Here is an 18,565-nt window from a genome sequence, read left to right on the forward strand (position 1 = left end):
CACAAGCAACGGGATCCTTGGGGCCCCACAGCTGGACATAATTTCAACATGCTCCGTATCTCACCAGTGAAGCTCGACGAGGACCTATTGGGGACACTTGATTTAAAAGTAAGGTTGGAGGGACGGGGAGATGGAGTGTTGGCTTTCCTCCTCTTTACTACTTTTAGTTATTTCTTCGTGTTAGAAATTGGGTGACAGGCACTCTGCCAGTTTGGTATGGGCAGTTCTAAGTCCAGAGGGCAGGGAAGCGGGGAGGGGGGTTCTTGGCTGGGGAGTTTGAAGGGATTTTTCATCGTTAGTTTTTACCATCGACACAACTATATGCACAGCGAAGGCACAAAAGACTCACCACGTTATTAATGCACACACACTGGGATAAAAGCATCAAAATAATGAGTTGGAATGTCAACGGGCTGGGGGATAAAATTAAGCGGAGTACAGTCCTACAATATATCAAGAAGCAGGGCCCGGATGTCGTGCTTCTTCAAGAAACACACCTCATGGGTCACTCCTGTAGGGCAATGAACCGGTATGGATATAAACTAGAGGCACATGCGGGATTCACAACTGGCTCCAGAGGGGTGGGCATTATGTTTAGGAACGCATTCCCTCTTAGCGTAACCTCCACTTGGACCGATAACAGGGGTCGTTATGTAGGCATCTCCGGCTCCTGGGAGGGACGGGTCCTTACACTGTTGTCTATTTACATTCCACCTGGCCTCCAATCAACTACGTTCCAGGACCTCCGTACTACCCTTCTCTCTCTTCCAGAGGGGCTGCTGGTATTGGGGGCGACTTTAACGGAGTATGCTCAGGCGAGCTGGACCGACATCCCCCTCGTGAGTTGGGGCCCGCTTCCCGCGGATTACCGGACTTCCTTGAGGCCATGGGGCTAATAGATACCTGGCGTATGTTCAACCCCGAGACAAAGCAATACACATTCCACTCCGGAGCCCACCACAGTTTTTCCCGCCTTTATTATATCCTGGTTCCCAGCTCTCAAACCTCCAACATAAAGGAGGTCCGGCACTTAGCTAGGGGCATCTATGATCATTTGCCACTATGGGCACACTTTCTCCTAGACCATATGCGGGTGGGTAGAATCACACCCATCAACCCTTGGCACCTCCGTAACCCTAAAATACGCAAAGACCTCTTAGCCACGACAGACAGCTATTTAAAGGAAAATGTGGGCACCGTGTCCTCAGGCCAAACGCTCTGGGAGGCCTTTAAAACGGTGATCAGGGGGGAATCCCTGTCCTCAATATCAGGCCACAAACGAGAGCAGCAGAAAGCGGTGTCTGACATAGAAACCGACATTCACAGACTTGAGGGAGAAGTGGAGGGGCATGACTCTCCTGAGACGCTCCACCTGCTGAGGCTCAAGCAGGATAAGTATAAAGCTCTTGTCACAGAGGCAGCTCTAACTCCGGAAAAGGAAAAACTTGGAAGAATTTATAACTTGGGAGACAAAGCAGGGAAACTAATCGCTTGGCTGGATAAGCGGGAATGGGCAAGCAGACTGGTCCCGGTCCTCCACGATGCTTCTAACACTAAAATAGCAGACCTCCAAGACATAGCTAATCAATTCGCCACACATTTCGAGGCAGTTTATAGGGCGGGAACGCCCTATGCTGAAGAAGATTCCACCGAACTGTTGAGAGACTTTGCCCTGCCCGTCCTCACCTCGACAGACAAACAACTAATGGATAGTTCTCTGACCACAGACGAAATAGCACAGGCCATTAGATCGCTTCAGTCTGGTAAGGCCTCCGGTCCTAATGGGATACCCATAGAATTATATAAACTCTACCCGGACAAAATAGCAGCTCACCTTAAAGTCATGTTAGAGGAAAGCAGGGAGTTGGGAGAACTTCTGCTAGATCAACGCATAGCTAACATAGTTGTAATCTATAAAGATGGCAAACCAAAAACAGACTGTGCATCATATCGTCCTATTTCTCTTCTCAATGCCGAACCGAAAATCCTCGCGAAGGTTCTGGCTAACCGCCTAGATAAAGTCATATCAAAACTCATCCACCCAGATCAATCTGGCTTTATCCCACACCGGAATACGGCATTAAACCTTCACCGTGTTCATGGGGTGCTTGGCAGAGCAGACATACTACGCAAACCAGCGGTCTTGGTCTCCCTAGACGCTACTATGGCGTTTGATATGGTCGAATGGCCCTATCTCTTCGCGGTGCTCCAGAAGCTGGGGTTTGGTCCAGAATTCATCAGATGGGTCCGCCTCCTATATGCGGCACAATTGGCGAAGGTGGTAGTCAACAACAAGCAATCCGACACCTTTACCCTGAACCGGGGCACCCGTCAGGGTTGTCCGCTCTCCCCCCTCTTATTTGCCTTGACACTAGAACCGTTTGCGGCTTGGATCCGGCAGGACCTAGTGATCCGAGGATTCCGCTGGTCAGTAGACTGGGAAGATCGGATATCACTTTATGCCGATGACGTATTACTCTATCTTACAGATCCTCGAAAATCTTTAGTTGCCTTACTGGACATTTTGGCAGTGTTCGGGAGATACTCCGGATTCAAAATTAACTGGGCTAAATCACATCTGTATCCCCTTCATGGGGGAATACCAGCCTTGCCCCCAACTGCCCAATTCAAATTAGTACATTGGGGTTCAGATACTTAGGGATATTCGTATCCCTGAATCCCACGCTTCGATACAAAAATAATCTCCTTCCCCCTCTCCGTCGCCTGCAATGAGATATAGCCAGTTGGAGTACTCTCCCTCTGTCCCTCCTAGGGAGGGCCGCTGTTTTCAAAATTATGCCCCTCCCCCGCTTCCTCTATGCCCTGCAAAATTCACTAGAAGCTGTCCCCATTGCTTACTTTAAAGAAATTGAACAACTTCAGAGGGAACTGCTATGGAATGGACCGCCACGTATAGCTTTCAGTAAATTGACTCTGAAATTGCATCGCTCTTCCTGATATAAAAAAATATTACTGGGCTGCCCACCTGGCCGCCATCAACCATGGCACCTATGATGACCCCGGCTATCGAATGGACAGGTGGCTTCTCCCGGGTGGGAACTACAATAGGGCACTGTACTCCAAACCGGTTCTACCTCCACCAACAGGCCCCACTGGGCACTCAATAACCATCTGGCACACTACCAACAAGTCCCTGGGATGCGAGGGTAAACTGACATCGGCCACCCCCTTATGGGATTCTGCGAAACTGGGAAACCTGTGGCAGATAAAGGGATTTGATAAGTTGGATATGATTGGTATCTCCCGCGTCCAAGACATGTGGGAAAAGGGAGACATAAAAACGTTCGCTTCCCTACAGGAACAGCATGAGCTGGCTGACTCAGAGCATTTTCGCTATAGACAAATACAGCATGCCCTGCGCTCAGCCTTCCCCACAGGTTCCTCCCCCCCTGAGTCCTCTCCACTGGAAAGTAGGGTATTAGATGGACACCTCCCTGAGAAGTCTCTCTCCCTGATTTACAATAAATTAATATATAACATGGAGGACCCTCTCACACAGCTCCGACAAAAATGGGTGGAGGACGGTATCGAACTGGACGACGAAGACTGGCAGGAGGCTGTGTCATCTCCCAGAGTGGCAGCTATCCCAACAAGACTGCGACTGGTCCAAGTAAAAATCCTACATAGAATATACATGACGGGACCTAGGCTAGTGCTAATGGGAAGGGCACCCACAGGGGATTGTCGTAGGCGATGTGGCCAGCTGGGCACGTTCCTGCATATCATCTGGGAATGCTCTCTCGTCCAGTCCTACTGGAGGGAGATTCATGGAGTGGTGGGGACGGTCCTGGGAATCCCCCTGCTCCCGGAGGCGCGTAGGTGTCTGCTCAACATATGGGAGCCCACTGACCTAAACACACACCAAACACAGTGGACCACACTTGGATTTATGGTGGCAAAAAGGAACATAGCCCAGGCCTGGGGTCAGCCACCCCTCCAAGGCTAAAAGACTGGAAAACCAGCATAGATTGGTGCATGTTCCGTGAAAAAACTGTATATGTGGCTCGAGGCTGCCCCAGGAAGTGGTCCCGGATATGGGTGCCATGGAACCTCTACAGAGGGAATATTTGTACCCAGCCATTACAACTAGCCCTTGATGACGTGCTTTCTCCTTGATGTGTCCCAAAAGTGTAAAATTTGCAAAATCATAGTTAATTTGAATGTGCCTGACCAGATTGCATATGTTACTGTAATGTGCCTCATTCTTTTAGATGTCGATGACTGGCAATAAAAATATATTTTTTTTTTTAAAAGACTGCAAACCAGATTCTTGCTTCTCATTCTGGAGCCATACTTTGCAAGATTTAGGAAGTAAAAAGACAAGCATCATAAAATGACATAATTGAAGACTTTGGTAGAATCACCACGGACTGAAAAGACAGAGAGATCACGGCCTTTTACATGTGGTCTCAATAATTAAGGTCTTTGGATGCCAGCTTCTAGAAAGATTCTATATTGCATATTAATTTTATTACATTATTACATGCTCCCTGCTTAAACGGTTGCTAAGGTGATCTAATGAAGAGATAACTCAGTTTGCTGTCAGGCCAATATAAATGGCCAAAGAGAAAGTTACTTGCCTGTAACTGTTTTGTATATCTGTGATACCTAGTGGCTAGATCCTGAATTCTGGTTTAAGGATTTTGGTAACAACAAAAATAACCTTAGTGGGAAGCTCAAATCCACAATCAGACTTTTTAAGACTCAACTTAAATCCTACACTAGCCACCAATTTGTCCTTGCCTCAGATTTTTACCCAGACACTGGGTAAGATTACCCCAACCTCCATAACCTCTGTCAGATCACATTCAAATCAATAACATATCAAGCTGTACAACTAGTGTGTCAAGTTAGCAACATTTTCTTTTTCATGTAAAGCTGCTAAAAGTGTACATGATTTATAGGGTACGGCAAATAATAACTGATCAGAGACAAAGGTTAGTGGTCTAGCTATTCTTAAACCGGTTCCTTAACATGGCTTGTACCACCTGTACATAGTGGTTCAGCAAATGTTTGTAGTGCATGCATGTTTTAGCTTCTCCTTCACTTATGTGAGGGCGTGGTACCCATACATGCACTGCATTGCTACTTTAGCTCCATGTTGAGGATGTTTACATCTAACATGTGTCTTTGTATTATATGTGTGGTCGTCCCGTGCTCCTATGACTCATGAAGTTCTTGTGTGTCTTGTGCCTAGGCTGCATGTTCTCCCCTTCTATGTTATGTGGTATGCTGGAGTTTGGGTTAGGTGGATGGTGTGCGCAGTATCCGATGGTGAGCGTAGCCATCTGACTGAATAAGTCTCTGCCGTCTACATCGGACGACAAGCGTCACTCGCACAGCTTATCTTGCAGACAATCTCAATAGCCATATGGTTCTTGACACACCAGCAGCTAGGACACTGGAGTCTAAGAAGTGCAAAAAATAGAAAGAAAATAGACAGCAGGTATTTTGCATCTATGCACTCAGGATTGAAAACAACATTCCCATATCCATCAAGACTGCCCTAACCCTGCCCCAATTAGAAAAGAGTTGAAGATGCACCTCTTTAAAAAACACTACATCACAATGCATTAACCATCCACAAACCAGAACCTCACCTATCAATCGTTGACTTTGCGTTTGTCTTTGACTCTATACTATGCTTTACCGCCTTTTGCATAGGTTCCTGCTAATTAAATACCACATACACATACCCTACAGTCATGTTCTTAGAAGCCATGCCATCCAGATCATTCCATCCTTACGGAGCATTGACAAATCCAATACAAAAAACTGATACACAAAACTAAACAAACATCAATGTACTCTGCTTCCAGTACCAAGTAGCTGTCAGATTATCCTGTTTGTACACAATGATGCCATGTCCCTGTCCACATATAGGAGAAACCCATCAACAACCCACTCAAAAACATCAACACACTTTGCTTCCAGCGCTAGGCACCAGTTGAATCCTCCTATTCGTACACAGTAACAACTTGTCCTAGAACTTGTACAGGAAAAACATGTGACTATTAGGCACCACAACAAGCAGGTACTACATATTCTGCCAAACTCTGTTACAAGACTGGGTATTCACCTTTCCCACACTGCATTATCAACAACATGTGCACAGAGCCAGGGAATACAACATATCTTCCACTCTCTGAAAAACAAGAGCACAGAGATTGAGGCAAGGTACCCACCTCCCCACATTAGCAAATCGAGAACCTAGACATTGCATGTGGGTACCCACTGCATCACCAAAGAGACACATCGCACCAGAGTACTTATCACCCACCTCATCTTTACAACACAAGAACATGCACATGGAGTACACAGACTAAAGACCACACAGAAGGCTCTATTCTCTACTGCCCCAAGCTGCCACCCAGCCTCGCAATTTACAACAAGCAAACAAGAGATGCTTCATTGAACACAGTATCCTTGAACCACACTTGACAAGCGAGCCTTCCTCAACATAAGATGTATTAACTGCAGGAGGGCACAACCCTTTTATCTTCCCCAACTTGCACCACAAATCAGGAACACACACACACTCCACATGCTTGAGGTTAGAATATTTCTCAACACAGCATAACTCAAGCCAAACATGCACTTGACATAAGGCATTCCCAAAGATGCCCCTCTACCACATAAATACTCTATTCCCATATACTTCCAAAGCTTATAACACAAAAAATAAGGATATGTATCACTCCAAAGAATACGCGGTTTCTTTTGTATAAATATTTTTTTAAGCGTAAGCCTTGAACCAGCCTCTTCAGATTACTTTCAGCTCCTTATTACAAAGGTGCAGTCCCGCCATGTCAGCTATGACTTTCAGTTCCTCATTACAAGGGTAATGGACTCCATGTTGGCTGACCTTCAACCTTCTCAAGGCTGACCAAGCTGAATGTAGACCGCACCTCCATGCCCGGGTTACTTCACTCTGCTCCTCATGGACTGCCACACAAACACACATTGTCATCCAGGTTCTTCGAATCCTGTTGGCAAAATGTGTAGCTGGTGGCAGGATCTTCACATAAAAGAGTCTTAAGCCCCTTGTGTAGGAGGTAACTTCTTTATTGCAAGCTAGGCCCCTAGATACAGCTACATTTCTATAGTTTCTGTCACAGCTGTATCATCCCTCCAACTGTAATGAACTTCCAGGCTGCCCCATCTTGCCCAACCAATAGCCAGGGCATCATAACATGCTTCCATCAATCAGGCTACGATCTGTAACATGTCCACGCTACCCATGCACAACATACGGACACAACAAGGCACTATAGCATCCTGTTCTGGACTTCTCGCTTATTTATTCCTGAACTTCATAAGCTGGTTTAGCTGGTAGGTCCTTTCTTTTCAATCACATTACCTCTGAGCAAAATGCCAGTTCACTGTAAAAAAAAAAAAAAAAAAAAGGCATCTGTCTGCAATGGTATGGGGGTGTCACCCAGGCGATGATGGGGTTAAGTGAAAGGTGGCCAGACATTTGGACCACTGGTGGATCCCACCAGCACACATTTCAGAGAATCCTCAAAAAGCTGCTCTTCAAAGCCCATTAATGATGTGTAAAAGTGGGATGTCTGATTTGCAAAAGGCTAATGGGCTATTATTTCAGCCTGAGAGAGAGAGCTGTCTATCATGACAGAGAGAGAGAGAAAAAGAGAGAGAGAGAAAAAACAGACTTTGAAATGCGACTCTACCAGGCCCTGCCTTTTATGTGCTTCACTTTACAAGCAAACACAATGACCTCTTTCTCCTCAATGGCCCTGATTCTCAGTCAGGCAGAGTGAAATGACAGTATGGAATTTTGTTCCACCTGATCCAGAATACGTAGGGTTTTCAAAGCTAGCTTTTCCGGGAGTGGGAGAACGAAGTTAACTCCTGGATAAAGCACACGAGGCATTGGCTGCAGGAGCAGTCGAGCCCCGCTTCTTTCAAACAAGGAGCGTACAATGCTCCCCCTGCAAAAAAAACACTTCCCATTGCTATTCTCCCCAGCCCTCTCCCGTGCCACCCACGCTGACAGCAGTTAGTAAATGTATGTGTTAAACCCCTACAGAATTTGAAATTCTGTGTAGTTTTATCGCAGGAAAAATCGGTGCTACACTGTAATTCCCCATTCCAGGGAGTCTTCCCCGTAAGTGCACAGTACTGCTGTTGCATTACTATACGGTAAAGTAAATTCTCATGACCCCAGAACCATGCAACTTGTAATAAGGACAAGGTGTGCAACAACCCTTAAGGTAATCCAAGCTAGTGCTGCATTCACTCTTACCGTTCACAAATTTGACTTCACGCTGCAAGGTATGCAGTGGCGGCTGGAGGGGGTGAGGGGAGTAAGGGAGATAGAATTTAAAAAAAGAAACTTACCTGTCCTGTCGCCGACGCATTGGTGCTTCTCTTCTCTCATGATGGTGACCCAGCAGTCCCTGGGAAACAAGTACAGGCTCCCCAAAAAGAAACTTACCTGTCCTGTCGCCGACACATTGGTGCTTCTCTTCTCTCATGATGGTGTCCCAGCAGTCCCTGGGAAACAAGTACAGGCTCCCCGAAAAGAAACTTACCTGTCCTGTCGCAGACGCATTGGTGCTTCTCTTCTCTCATGATGGTGTCCCAGCAGTCCCTGGGAAACAAGTAGAGGCTCCCCAAAAAGAAACTTATCTGTCCTGTCGCCGACACATTGGTGCTTCTCTTCTCTCATGATGGTGTACCAGCAGTCCCTGGGAAACAGGTACAGGCTCCCCGAAAAGAAACTTACCTGTCCTGTCGCCGACGCATTGGTGCTTCTCTTCTCTCATGATGGTGTCCCAGCAGTCCCTGGGAAACAAGTACAGGCTCCCCAAAAAGAAACTTACCTGTCCTGTCGCTGACGCATTGGTGCTTCTCTTCTCTCATGATGGTGTCCCAGCAGTCCCTGGGAAACAAGTACAGGCTCCCCAAAAATAAACTTACCTGTCCTGTCGCCGACGCATTGGTGCTTCTCTTCTCTCATGATGGTGTCCCAGCAGTCCCTGGGAAACAAGTACAGGCTCCCCAAAAAGAAACTTACCTGTCCTGTCGCCGACACATTGGTGCTTCTCTTCTCTCATGATGGTGTCCCAGCAGTCCCTGGGAAACAAGTACAGGCTCCCCAAAAAGAAACTTACCTGTCCTGTCGCCGACACATTGGTGCTTCTCTTCTCTCATGATGGTGTACCAGCAGTCCCTGGGAAACAGGTACAGGCTCCCCGAAAAGAAACTTACCTGTCCTGTCGCCGACACACTAGTGCTTCTCTTCTCTCATGATGGTGTCCCAGCAGTCCCTGGGAAACAAGTAGAGGCTCCCCAAAAAGAAACTTACCTGTCCTGTCGCCGACGCATTGCTGCTTCTCTTCTCTCATGATGGTGACCCAGCAGTCCCTGGGATACAAGTACAGGCTCCCCAAAAAGAAACGTACCTGTCCTGTCGCCGACACATTGGTGCTTCTCTTCTCTCATGATGGTGTCCCAGCAGTCCCTGGGAAACAAGTACAGGCTCCCCAAAAAGAAACTTACCTGTCCTGTCGCCGACACATTGGTGCTTCTCTTCTCTCATGATGGTGTACCAGCAGTCCCTGGGAAACAAGTACAGGCTCCCCAAAAAGAAACTTACCTGTCCTGTCGCCGACACACTGGTGCTTCTCTTCTCTCATGATGGTGACCCAGCAGTCCCTGGGATACAAGTACAGGCTCCCCAAAAAGAAACGTACCTGTCCTGTCGCCGACACATTGGTGCTTCTCTTCTCTCATGATGGTGTCCCAGCAGTCCCTGGGAAACAAGTACAGGCTCCCCAAAAAGAAACTTACCTGTCCTGTCGCCGACACATTGGTGCTTCTCTTCTCTCATGATGGTGTCCCAGCAGTCCCTGGGAAACAAGTACAGGCTCCCCAAAAAGAAACTTACCTGTCCTGTCGCCGACACACTGGTGCTTCTCTTCTCTCATGATGGTGTCCCAGCAGTCCCTGGGATACAAATACAGGCTCCCCAAAAAGAAACTTACCTGTTCGGTCGCTGACGCATTGCTGCTTCTCTTCTCTCAAGTTGGTGTCCCAGCAGTGCCTGAGAAACATGTACAGGCTCCTCACCCAATCCCGGCGCTGCTCTCACTAGCATGAGAGCAGCGCCAGGAGTAGTCTGAGCCGCTTGGTTTGCCGCTCAGACAGTGCCTGGGAGTCTGTGCTGTTTCTCCAATCCGGCTGAGCAACACAGCTGGGTTGGAGAAATCTAAGTGCGCATTACGGTTTGGCCGGCCTAAGACGACTGGCCAAACCGTCATGCGCACTTTACAGAACACACCACCCCTTCCTCCTCCTCCCTGCCATACCCAGGCCTACCACACCCGCCCAAGACTCCCTGGCCCAGTCAGTCAAAGGAAATAAAAAGATTATATTGTTATATTATCTTTTTATTTTTGCTAACTGTCTCAGTGGGGCGACGCTCCTCTGCCATTACTGTATGTGTTCCAAAATGAAGGTTTTTTTTCTGGGGTAGATGCTCCCCTTTGAACCCCCTTTGTGGGAAACTGGCTTGCTTGCTTTGGTTGCTCGCTGGAGCCTAGCTTTGGTTTCCTATATTCAGGAAGGAGCCATAGACCAAGCTGGTGCCAGGGAGGGGAAGTCTTACGGAAACTTCTGCGCCCATGCATTTGTTTTTGTTCCAAATAAAGCACCGATCTACCTAGCCTCAAGAGCCTCTGTTTTGTGTCCACTTTCGCATAGGAAACTCTCACCCCAGGAATGAGTTTAAGGCATCAGCTGCCAGAGCTTCCGAGTGTTGTCTGAACACGTGTAAACAGCCCGCTGTTGCTGAATGTCCTGTGCCAGGAGTCACCAATAACAAGCCAACAAAGTAAGGCCAGAGCTGGGGGCTTTGGAGCGGAGGAACAAGCGGGGCTTTAAGTGGGCCGGGTCTCACCGGTGCGAAGCATTGGCCTTTTTTTTTAAAGGAGGCCTCGAAACGGGTCTCTATCGGGCTCTGTTGTGTGTTCTGGCAAAGGGGTCCGTTTTTTTCCTGACTGCAGTGACAGAAGGGACATCGATGTGCGTGTGCTCACCTCTCACTAGTGGAGAAATTAGGGCATGACGTCATGCCAGGTGAGCGTTTTAGGGGAAGGGAAATCCTTTAAAGAGTCATTTTCTCTCTGGATTTTCCTTCTCTTTTTGAAACTCAGGAGCAGCAACATTGTTGTGGAGTCACCAGGGCTTTAAGGGGAAGCTTTTTCAATATTATATACGAGCCATAGTTGCTGCTCATTTATCTTATGCAACTAACAACCATTGACAAAGCCAATAGTCCTGACTTGTTGTAGGTATAATGTTACTTGTTGTATCATATATCTGGGTGCAATGACAGAAACAGCAAAATACAAGTCGGGCGGCACACTATGCGAAGAACAGATTTGTAGCTTAGTGGTTTTAAGCCACGTCCTTAATTACATTGGCCACGCCCCTTTGAGACACCCGTCTTTTCATCCCACCTAAAGCCCTGGGAACAAGGTTGGAGTCTCGGCGTCGGCTCAGCATCCTGTGATTCTGGACAAACACTTAATCTTCCTGTGCCTACCTAAAAAAATGAAGTCTTTGTGTAACTTAACTGGTGCTCGTGTAAAGCGCTCCAGTACCTTTGGGTCGAGTTAGCGCTATATTAAACATGTGAAAAAAACACACGTTTGCTTACAAGGGAGGGGGAGACAGTGGGTGGGCTGTGCATTTCTTGCTCATAGATTCATTGGAATAATTAGAGTCTGCACGTCTAATGCATAAGAAACACTTGCATTCAAAGTATACTACATTACCGAGTATCTTCAAATAATACTTGAAATAAAGATGGCAATTTTCAGTCTACAGCCGAGAAAAAAAAGTAAACACACGAAGCCCACATGCAGCTCCGAATTAAGCAGATAATTATATGATGTCAGCACTCAGTGGGACACGCTGTAATTTACGAGCATTATCCCGACGTGCCGAGCCACACGCTCCATCATTCCACTTTTATGTTCTCATTTGTATTTCATTTCCCCCACGAGAGCAGCCGTGGTGGTCGCTAGGCACACATCTCGCAGACGCCCAGAACATCACAGCTTCAAATGCAAAGAAGACATTCCCAGCCTCCGTTAAAAGGCAAGTGAAAAGTCCCCCTGAATAAAAAAGAAAGAACGTGTTTGTTCACCTTAGGCAGTGTGTTATGGAAGTGTTTTGCTCCACATCGACCGAAAGGTCCAGGAAGTCCTCATCTTTGCTGCTGACCTGGGAAGAGAAAGGGAAACACAGATTCATGACACTGCAGACAAGAGAAGGGCCCCGCCGGGCTGCAGAAGGATACAAGGCTCCAAGGGGACCAGATGCCCTTCTTGTGCTAGTCTCCACAGACTCGGAAGAGCAAAGCAGTAACGCCATCTCCAGCTATAAACAAGCATTGGCACAGCCAATAGGTCTCGCCTATGCAAGAGCTATTGGCCTTGCCAATGTGTTTTAGCCGTGTTGTACACCAGCATGGCTACTGTTCAGCCCGGCTAAAAGTGGCATAGAGGAGAGTTGCACTGAATGTCGTAGAGTGGAATGGCAAACAGTGGAGTAAAGTGTTGTAGAGTGGAGTGGCAGAGAGTGTCGTGTAGTGGAGTGGCAGAGAGTGCAGTGGAGAGGCATAGTGTGGAGTCGCGGAGAATGGCATACACTGCAGTGGTATAGAGTAGAGTGGACGGGAGTGGCATAGAGTAGAATGGACTGGTGTAGAGTCTATTAGCATTGAATTCAGAGGCATATAATGCAGTGTTGTAGAATGCAGTGCTGCATAGTAGAGTGCAGTAGTGCGGAGAGTAGTGGCGTGGAGCGGCGCAGCGCGGCGCAGATTTGAGTGATGCAGAGGGCAGTGGCGCAGAGTACAGTCAAGTGGAGTAGAGTGTCGTGGCATAGAGTGCAGTGGTGCAGACTGCACAGTAGAGTTGAGAGGCATTCAGTGCAGTGACAGTGGTGCAGACTAGAGTAGTATAAAGTGGTGTAGCGTAGAGTACAGCACTGTAGAGTGCAGTGGCGAAATTCAGTGGCAGAGAGTGGAGTTTTGCAGGTAGAGTGCAGTGGTGTAGAGTGGAGTAGAGAGATGAGTAACCGCGCTTTACAAGTGTCTGATTATTGATTGATTCATGATGCAGATACCGAGATGGAACGGATCAGTTTAGGTGTGTTTAGTTGTTGATTTATATTTAATTTATGTTAGCGTTGCATTGTTCCAATCCGCATAATAAATGCAAAACAGGATCAGTGAAACCTATTGACTATTAGTTGCCAGGTATGCTCATTATATTTTAGTGATACTAAAGGAATATTGTACACCTCTCCAATTTTGTTTCTCAAACTTTCACGGTATACTAGAACAAAGTATCTCATAGTAAGCTGCTTAAAAATAGTAATGTAACAGACCTGCTAAGCCCGTATAATGTAATACAACAAATGCATGCTAAGTGTTGACATTGAATCTGCAATATACATCCTGAAGACGAAGTACTTGTATGTAACAAAAAACGCAAATAAAGAAATGTTTTAAAAAATAATTGATTGATGCAGAGTAGAGTGCAATTGTGTACAGTGCATTGGTGTAGAGTGCAGTGGTTACGAGAAGAGTGGCATGGAGTGGTGCAGAGTGGAGTAGTGGCATACAGTACAGTAGCGTAAGTAGGTTGTTTCAGAGAAGAGTGAAGTGGCGTGGAGAGGAGTGGTGCAGGGTAGAGTGCAGTTGTGTAGAGTGGCGTAGAGAGTAATGGTGTAAAGCGGTGTAGAGTGCAGTGGCATACAGTGCAGTGGTGCAGAGTAGATTAGACTGGCGTACAGTGGATTGGCTTAGAGTGGCAGGGCATAAAGTTGTGTGTTACAGACAAAAGTGCATTGTCGTAGAGTGCATTGGAACATTGTGCAGTGTTGGCAGAGTGGTGCAGAGTATAGTGGTGTGGAGTTGTGCTGAGGTGATTACTGTGGCCTAGACTGGAGTGGTGTAGAGTGCAGTGGCGAAGAGCGCAGTGGTGTAGAGTATAGTGGCGAAGAGTGCATAGAGTAGAGAGGTACAGGGTAGAGTAGCGAGGCATAGCGTGAAGAGGCATAGAGTGGAGTGGTGCCGTGTCGAGTGGTGTAAAGTGGAGTGGTACAGAGTAGAGTGGAGTGGCGTAGAGCGGAGTATGCATGGTATGGCAGCGCACTGCCATTACAGACAACACATTTTCAACTGAAATGACCATTACAATTGCAGAAACATAGTTTTACTAATAAAACTATGCAGTGTACAAACAAAAATGTGTTCAAATTGCATCACCTAGTGTAATGCTTTGTTTTGATCATATTAAAGTAATTGTTTCCAACAAACTTTAGAAATAACAAAAAATGTGCTGCATTTGTGTTCCTAATTCTGATATATTCTGATATACTTACACAGTTCATTAAAATGTTGTGTTCTAGAAAACAACCTCTTTCCTACCACCAGTATCCAGCAAGATGGTCACATAGATCCTCCCACATTGAAGTGAGAGAAAGAAAAGTAAACAAGCACCCTCGGAAGACAGCGCCTGATATTTGCCTCGTTCTCTGAATGCACAGCAAATGTGACAAGATAAAAACAAGATTCTAAGGCCTGTTTACAGAGAGGGAGTTTGCGAAACAATACAGTAAACACGGTTTTGGCAATAGGTTGGACAAACTGAACCTGGAGAGCCTAAAGCAAATAAAGCCAGCAAATAGAAAGCCAGGAAATGTGAGTTAGAATCCACAAAGCCAATGGTAATCCACTGGCGGAACGAATTCCTATGTCAACTTTCTGAAATTCCCTAAGATGTCGTTAGCAAATCCGACAGCTGTGCTGTCTAGTAGGCTGCAACCAAAAAGATGCTACTTACTAACAATAGTTGGACCCAGAACACAGCAAGATGCAGGAAATATGACCATATCACACCTGCCCTCAAAACAGTACAGTGGCCTGTCAATAAAGCTAGAGCATCTCCCACAAAACCCTACACATGTCTACTCCTTCGTGCCTGGCTGAAAAACTAGAAATCCTGGATGGTCACCAGGGTTCACAACCACCAACTCCAAGCTCCACTCCCCGTTTTGAAACTTTTAAATAGAGCTTTGAGATTGAGAATTAGATCTGCACCTCTTTTACCTACGAAAGCACTATATAATGCCTTGGGCCACGTTTGCACCATAGAAACTGCATCAATAAGTACATGCACCCAAATAAATACACAAGATATTTATTTCCTTAGTCTCTTCTACCATGGGCATCAATTATGAGGTGCCCAGGGATAGTTGAGTCAACCCCGGCGTGCTCCTTATCTCTAGCATGGACTTTGCTAACCTTGGTCCAAAGTGTCATCAAGGAGCCAGCAGGAACAGAAAGTTAATAGGGCTTCAAGAATTCTTCATTCTGTTTCACCCAAAGCTCCTCAGCAACACACAGGACACTTCTGGGACTCTAGGGGTGGTATAAAGGATCAATCTGCAATGTCACTGGAAGTCACTGGTTTGCGATGCCCCTTTGCCACCTCTGGTGCTCTGGTGGATCGATGCACATGTTGTCCCTTAGGCTTCCTTCCTGTGTGGTGGTCATGAATTAAGGCACAAAGGCTCACCCTGGGTTTGAGACCACGCAACATAGGTGTTGAGGTAAACTGAGAGCGTAAGGGGTTGTAAACATAGGTACTTTAGGCGCAAAAGCGCCATTGCAGCCACAGGCATGAGGAGTTGTAGGGGGGGTGACACAGAGAATGTTGATATGATTGGATTGGTCTCTCAAAAGCGTATTGGTGCAGATACGAGTCCGCTTGTTTCTTTTTTAATTTTCTTTGCCACTGTATATCAGAAGACACTCGCTGCACGCTGCAGGTAGACTTCTGCTTTAGAGATTCCAGTCGGGATTTAAGAAACTGTTTACCCTGTCTTTTGCAGCGAGAGGGGTGCAACAGTTTGAGAACTCTAGAAGTTGGAGTTTGATCCCTTCATGGTCGGCCATAGCTCTGGGTTTCGTAAATTCTCTTGAAGGATCTATTCCAGTAATGGACTTCAGCGATAGATCCCAGCTTTACGGTCTCTTATATTCAGATCCGATTTGCTCCTGTTGTTTTGTTCTGCAGAGGCGGTCACATCCATCTGGGTACTTAGCAGACCAAGGTCTGCTCTAGGCTCAGAGTTTTCAATCGGCACGGGTGTAGGCAACTGGCCTGCTGCCGTGGAGGCCTGGCTACCAGGCTCTGGTGCACCATAGATCCTGGTCATGGGTCCGGTCCTTTTCTACCAGTTAGCCGCTGGTATTAAATCGTGGGCATGGCCAGCTCAGCTGTCCAAGGGACTTTGCTATTAGTTCTGGAGTGATGGTCGCTCAGCCCGATTCCGGATCACAGAAGTTCTATGTTACGCGCCTTCTATATCGGTCTCCAGCACGTGACCAATACATGATTGGACAACCGTGCCTGAGGAGTGGATCTCCATGGAAACCTCTTGAAAGCAAGAGGGTAAGAAAACACAGAAAACTCGACTTGTAACGTCATCAGGTTGTTTCTAGAAGTGGTCGCAGAAGGTACGTCATTGATTGGAGTCAATGCAGGTCGCGTATGGTCACCAACCTCCCCAGTATCTCTTAAGAGTGGAGAAGTGTGGCTCAATGATTAGAGCGGCAGACCCTGATGCAGAGGTCTAGCCCGGGACCAGGGTTCAATTCCCCGCCTCGGCGGGTCTTGGGCTCAAAAATTCCACGGACATGATAATTCTCGCCTCGGTGCCTATTCCAATCATGGAGTCCCACTCTGCAACTCTGGGCAATAGCTTGCTTAATCTCCACAACGGCCCCCACAACGCTAAGGATGCCTGGCCTCCACCTTGGGGGTGCCCAGGAGTGGACGCCTCACAGGGAAAGCCAGGATGGGTTCCACAGCGGTATTCGTACAAGCGCCTTGAGACCCTTGCGGGTGAGTAGTGCGCTATACAAGTATCATATTTACATTTTACATTTAAGGGTGTGCTGGCATTTCATTACAGGTGTGCAGAAGATGATTTAGTAGTTGTTTAGGGAACCAATTTCTTCACCTCTTCTATCGCCTCAGTCTCCCTGCAGCACACAAGAACAAAGAATCCTGGTGTGGAGACCCGTGCCTTCCCTCGCTACACAAAAGACAGGCAGAAGAAGAGGACCAACAACCGCCTGGAGACTAGGAGAATCAAGTTCTTGAGTCAGGCAACACCCTGCCCTCATCCCTTCAACACCCACACAAAAAAAAAATCACAGTTGCAACACTGAAGCCAAGTCATTAGACTATGTATTGAACTGTGCAGAAAGGACATTGTATGAGATATCTATCGATAACAACGCGACGTTAGCGTTTTTCCTCTTTTAGGTTGAAATTTGATTCCACGTTACATCACAATACGCAATGTCTATTTAAACAAGGTAAGACACCCGTGACATGCGAGTGAGCCGCATGCATGTAATACCAACAATAAACACATGGGGGCCCCAAAGGCCAATGTATATAAAAATTGTAAAGTACCCGTGAAATGCTACTCTGCGGCTGGAAACAGACCTAAACAATAGACTGAAAAGACCGCCAGCAGCCTTCTCGTCAGTAGAACCTCTAAATTGTAGGTGTACAATAAGGGGTCCATATACACTTTCTTTTGACAACTTTTATGAAAACTTTTGTTTTAAGAAGTGGTGGACTTTCTGGGCAGATGGATTTTCGCTTCCCTCACTGGTGGTGCTCTTTTCTGCCAGTATGGTCTCAGCCCGCCCTCCCCTTTGCCCCGCATGCTTTGCAGGTTTGTACCACTTGAAGCATTTTACAGCAAAAGTCCAGGTTTCTGCCGGATCACGGAACCCGTCGAGCTCTGCCCAGTGGTATGTTTAAGGGGAACACCCCCCTGCCCATGGAGAGGGTGGTCTAGCCTGTGACCCGGAAGAGGTCAGGGGAATAAATGGGGGCTGAACCGGATGATCCGGGTCAGTGCACCGAAGCACAATCCCTGCGTAGGTGTGTGTTATTTTCTTCTCCCCGAGTCTGGAGATCTTGCTGCCTGCCTACCTTGGTTGCTGTACTCGCCGGGCCCCCTAGCACACAACAACTGGCGACGAGGGGGTTTGATGACCTCCTGACCCACGCAGGCTGATTCCTCGCTGCCTGCTTCCTCCCTGGGCCCGGGTGTGCTCCTGAGCGCCGAAGCGCTGCCTGACCCGCTCTGGTGGTGGCTGCCTCCCGGAGTGTTCTTCGCACGTGCGTGCGCCTCCGCGGCCTGTGCCTGCCGCCTCTCTGCTCCCGCTCTTCCTCCACGGCCCGCATCGGGGCCGATGTCGTCACGGTGACGGCGCACGCGCACGTGCCTGGCGCCGCGCAAACAGCGCGTGTGGGGGAGCTCTCTTCGACTGGCCTACTGCCTGCTGTTTCCTCGCAGGAGATCGGATCCCGGTGGTGCTGATTGGCCGGAGAAACGGACGCCTGTTGCAGCCTGCTGCTTCCTGGTCAGGTTCAGTGCGTGTGGCTGTCGTGGAGGCGGTGGTGTATCTTCT

General features: G+C 47.5%; 1 protein-coding gene across 1 annotated transcript in view; it reads right to left on the reverse strand.

The window, feature by feature from the left end:
• LOC146829562 (ubiquitin carboxyl-terminal hydrolase 12-like) overlaps positions 1-18,565 on the reverse strand; it is a 243,264-nt gene that overhangs the window by 48,557 nt on the left and 176,142 nt on the right. The window contains exon 5 of the mRNA XM_085608260.1: positions 12,200-12,276. Within this exon, the coding sequence (XP_085464386.1) occupies positions 12,200-12,276 (77 nt within the window). The remainder of the gene's footprint in view (positions 1-12,199; positions 12,277-18,565) is intronic.

The sequence above is a fragment of the Triturus cristatus genome, chromosome 5_2, assembly GCF_964204655.1.
Source record: "Triturus cristatus chromosome 5_2, aTriCri1.1, whole genome shotgun sequence".
Taxonomy (NCBI): Eukaryota; Metazoa; Chordata; class Amphibia; order Caudata; family Salamandridae; genus Triturus; species Triturus cristatus.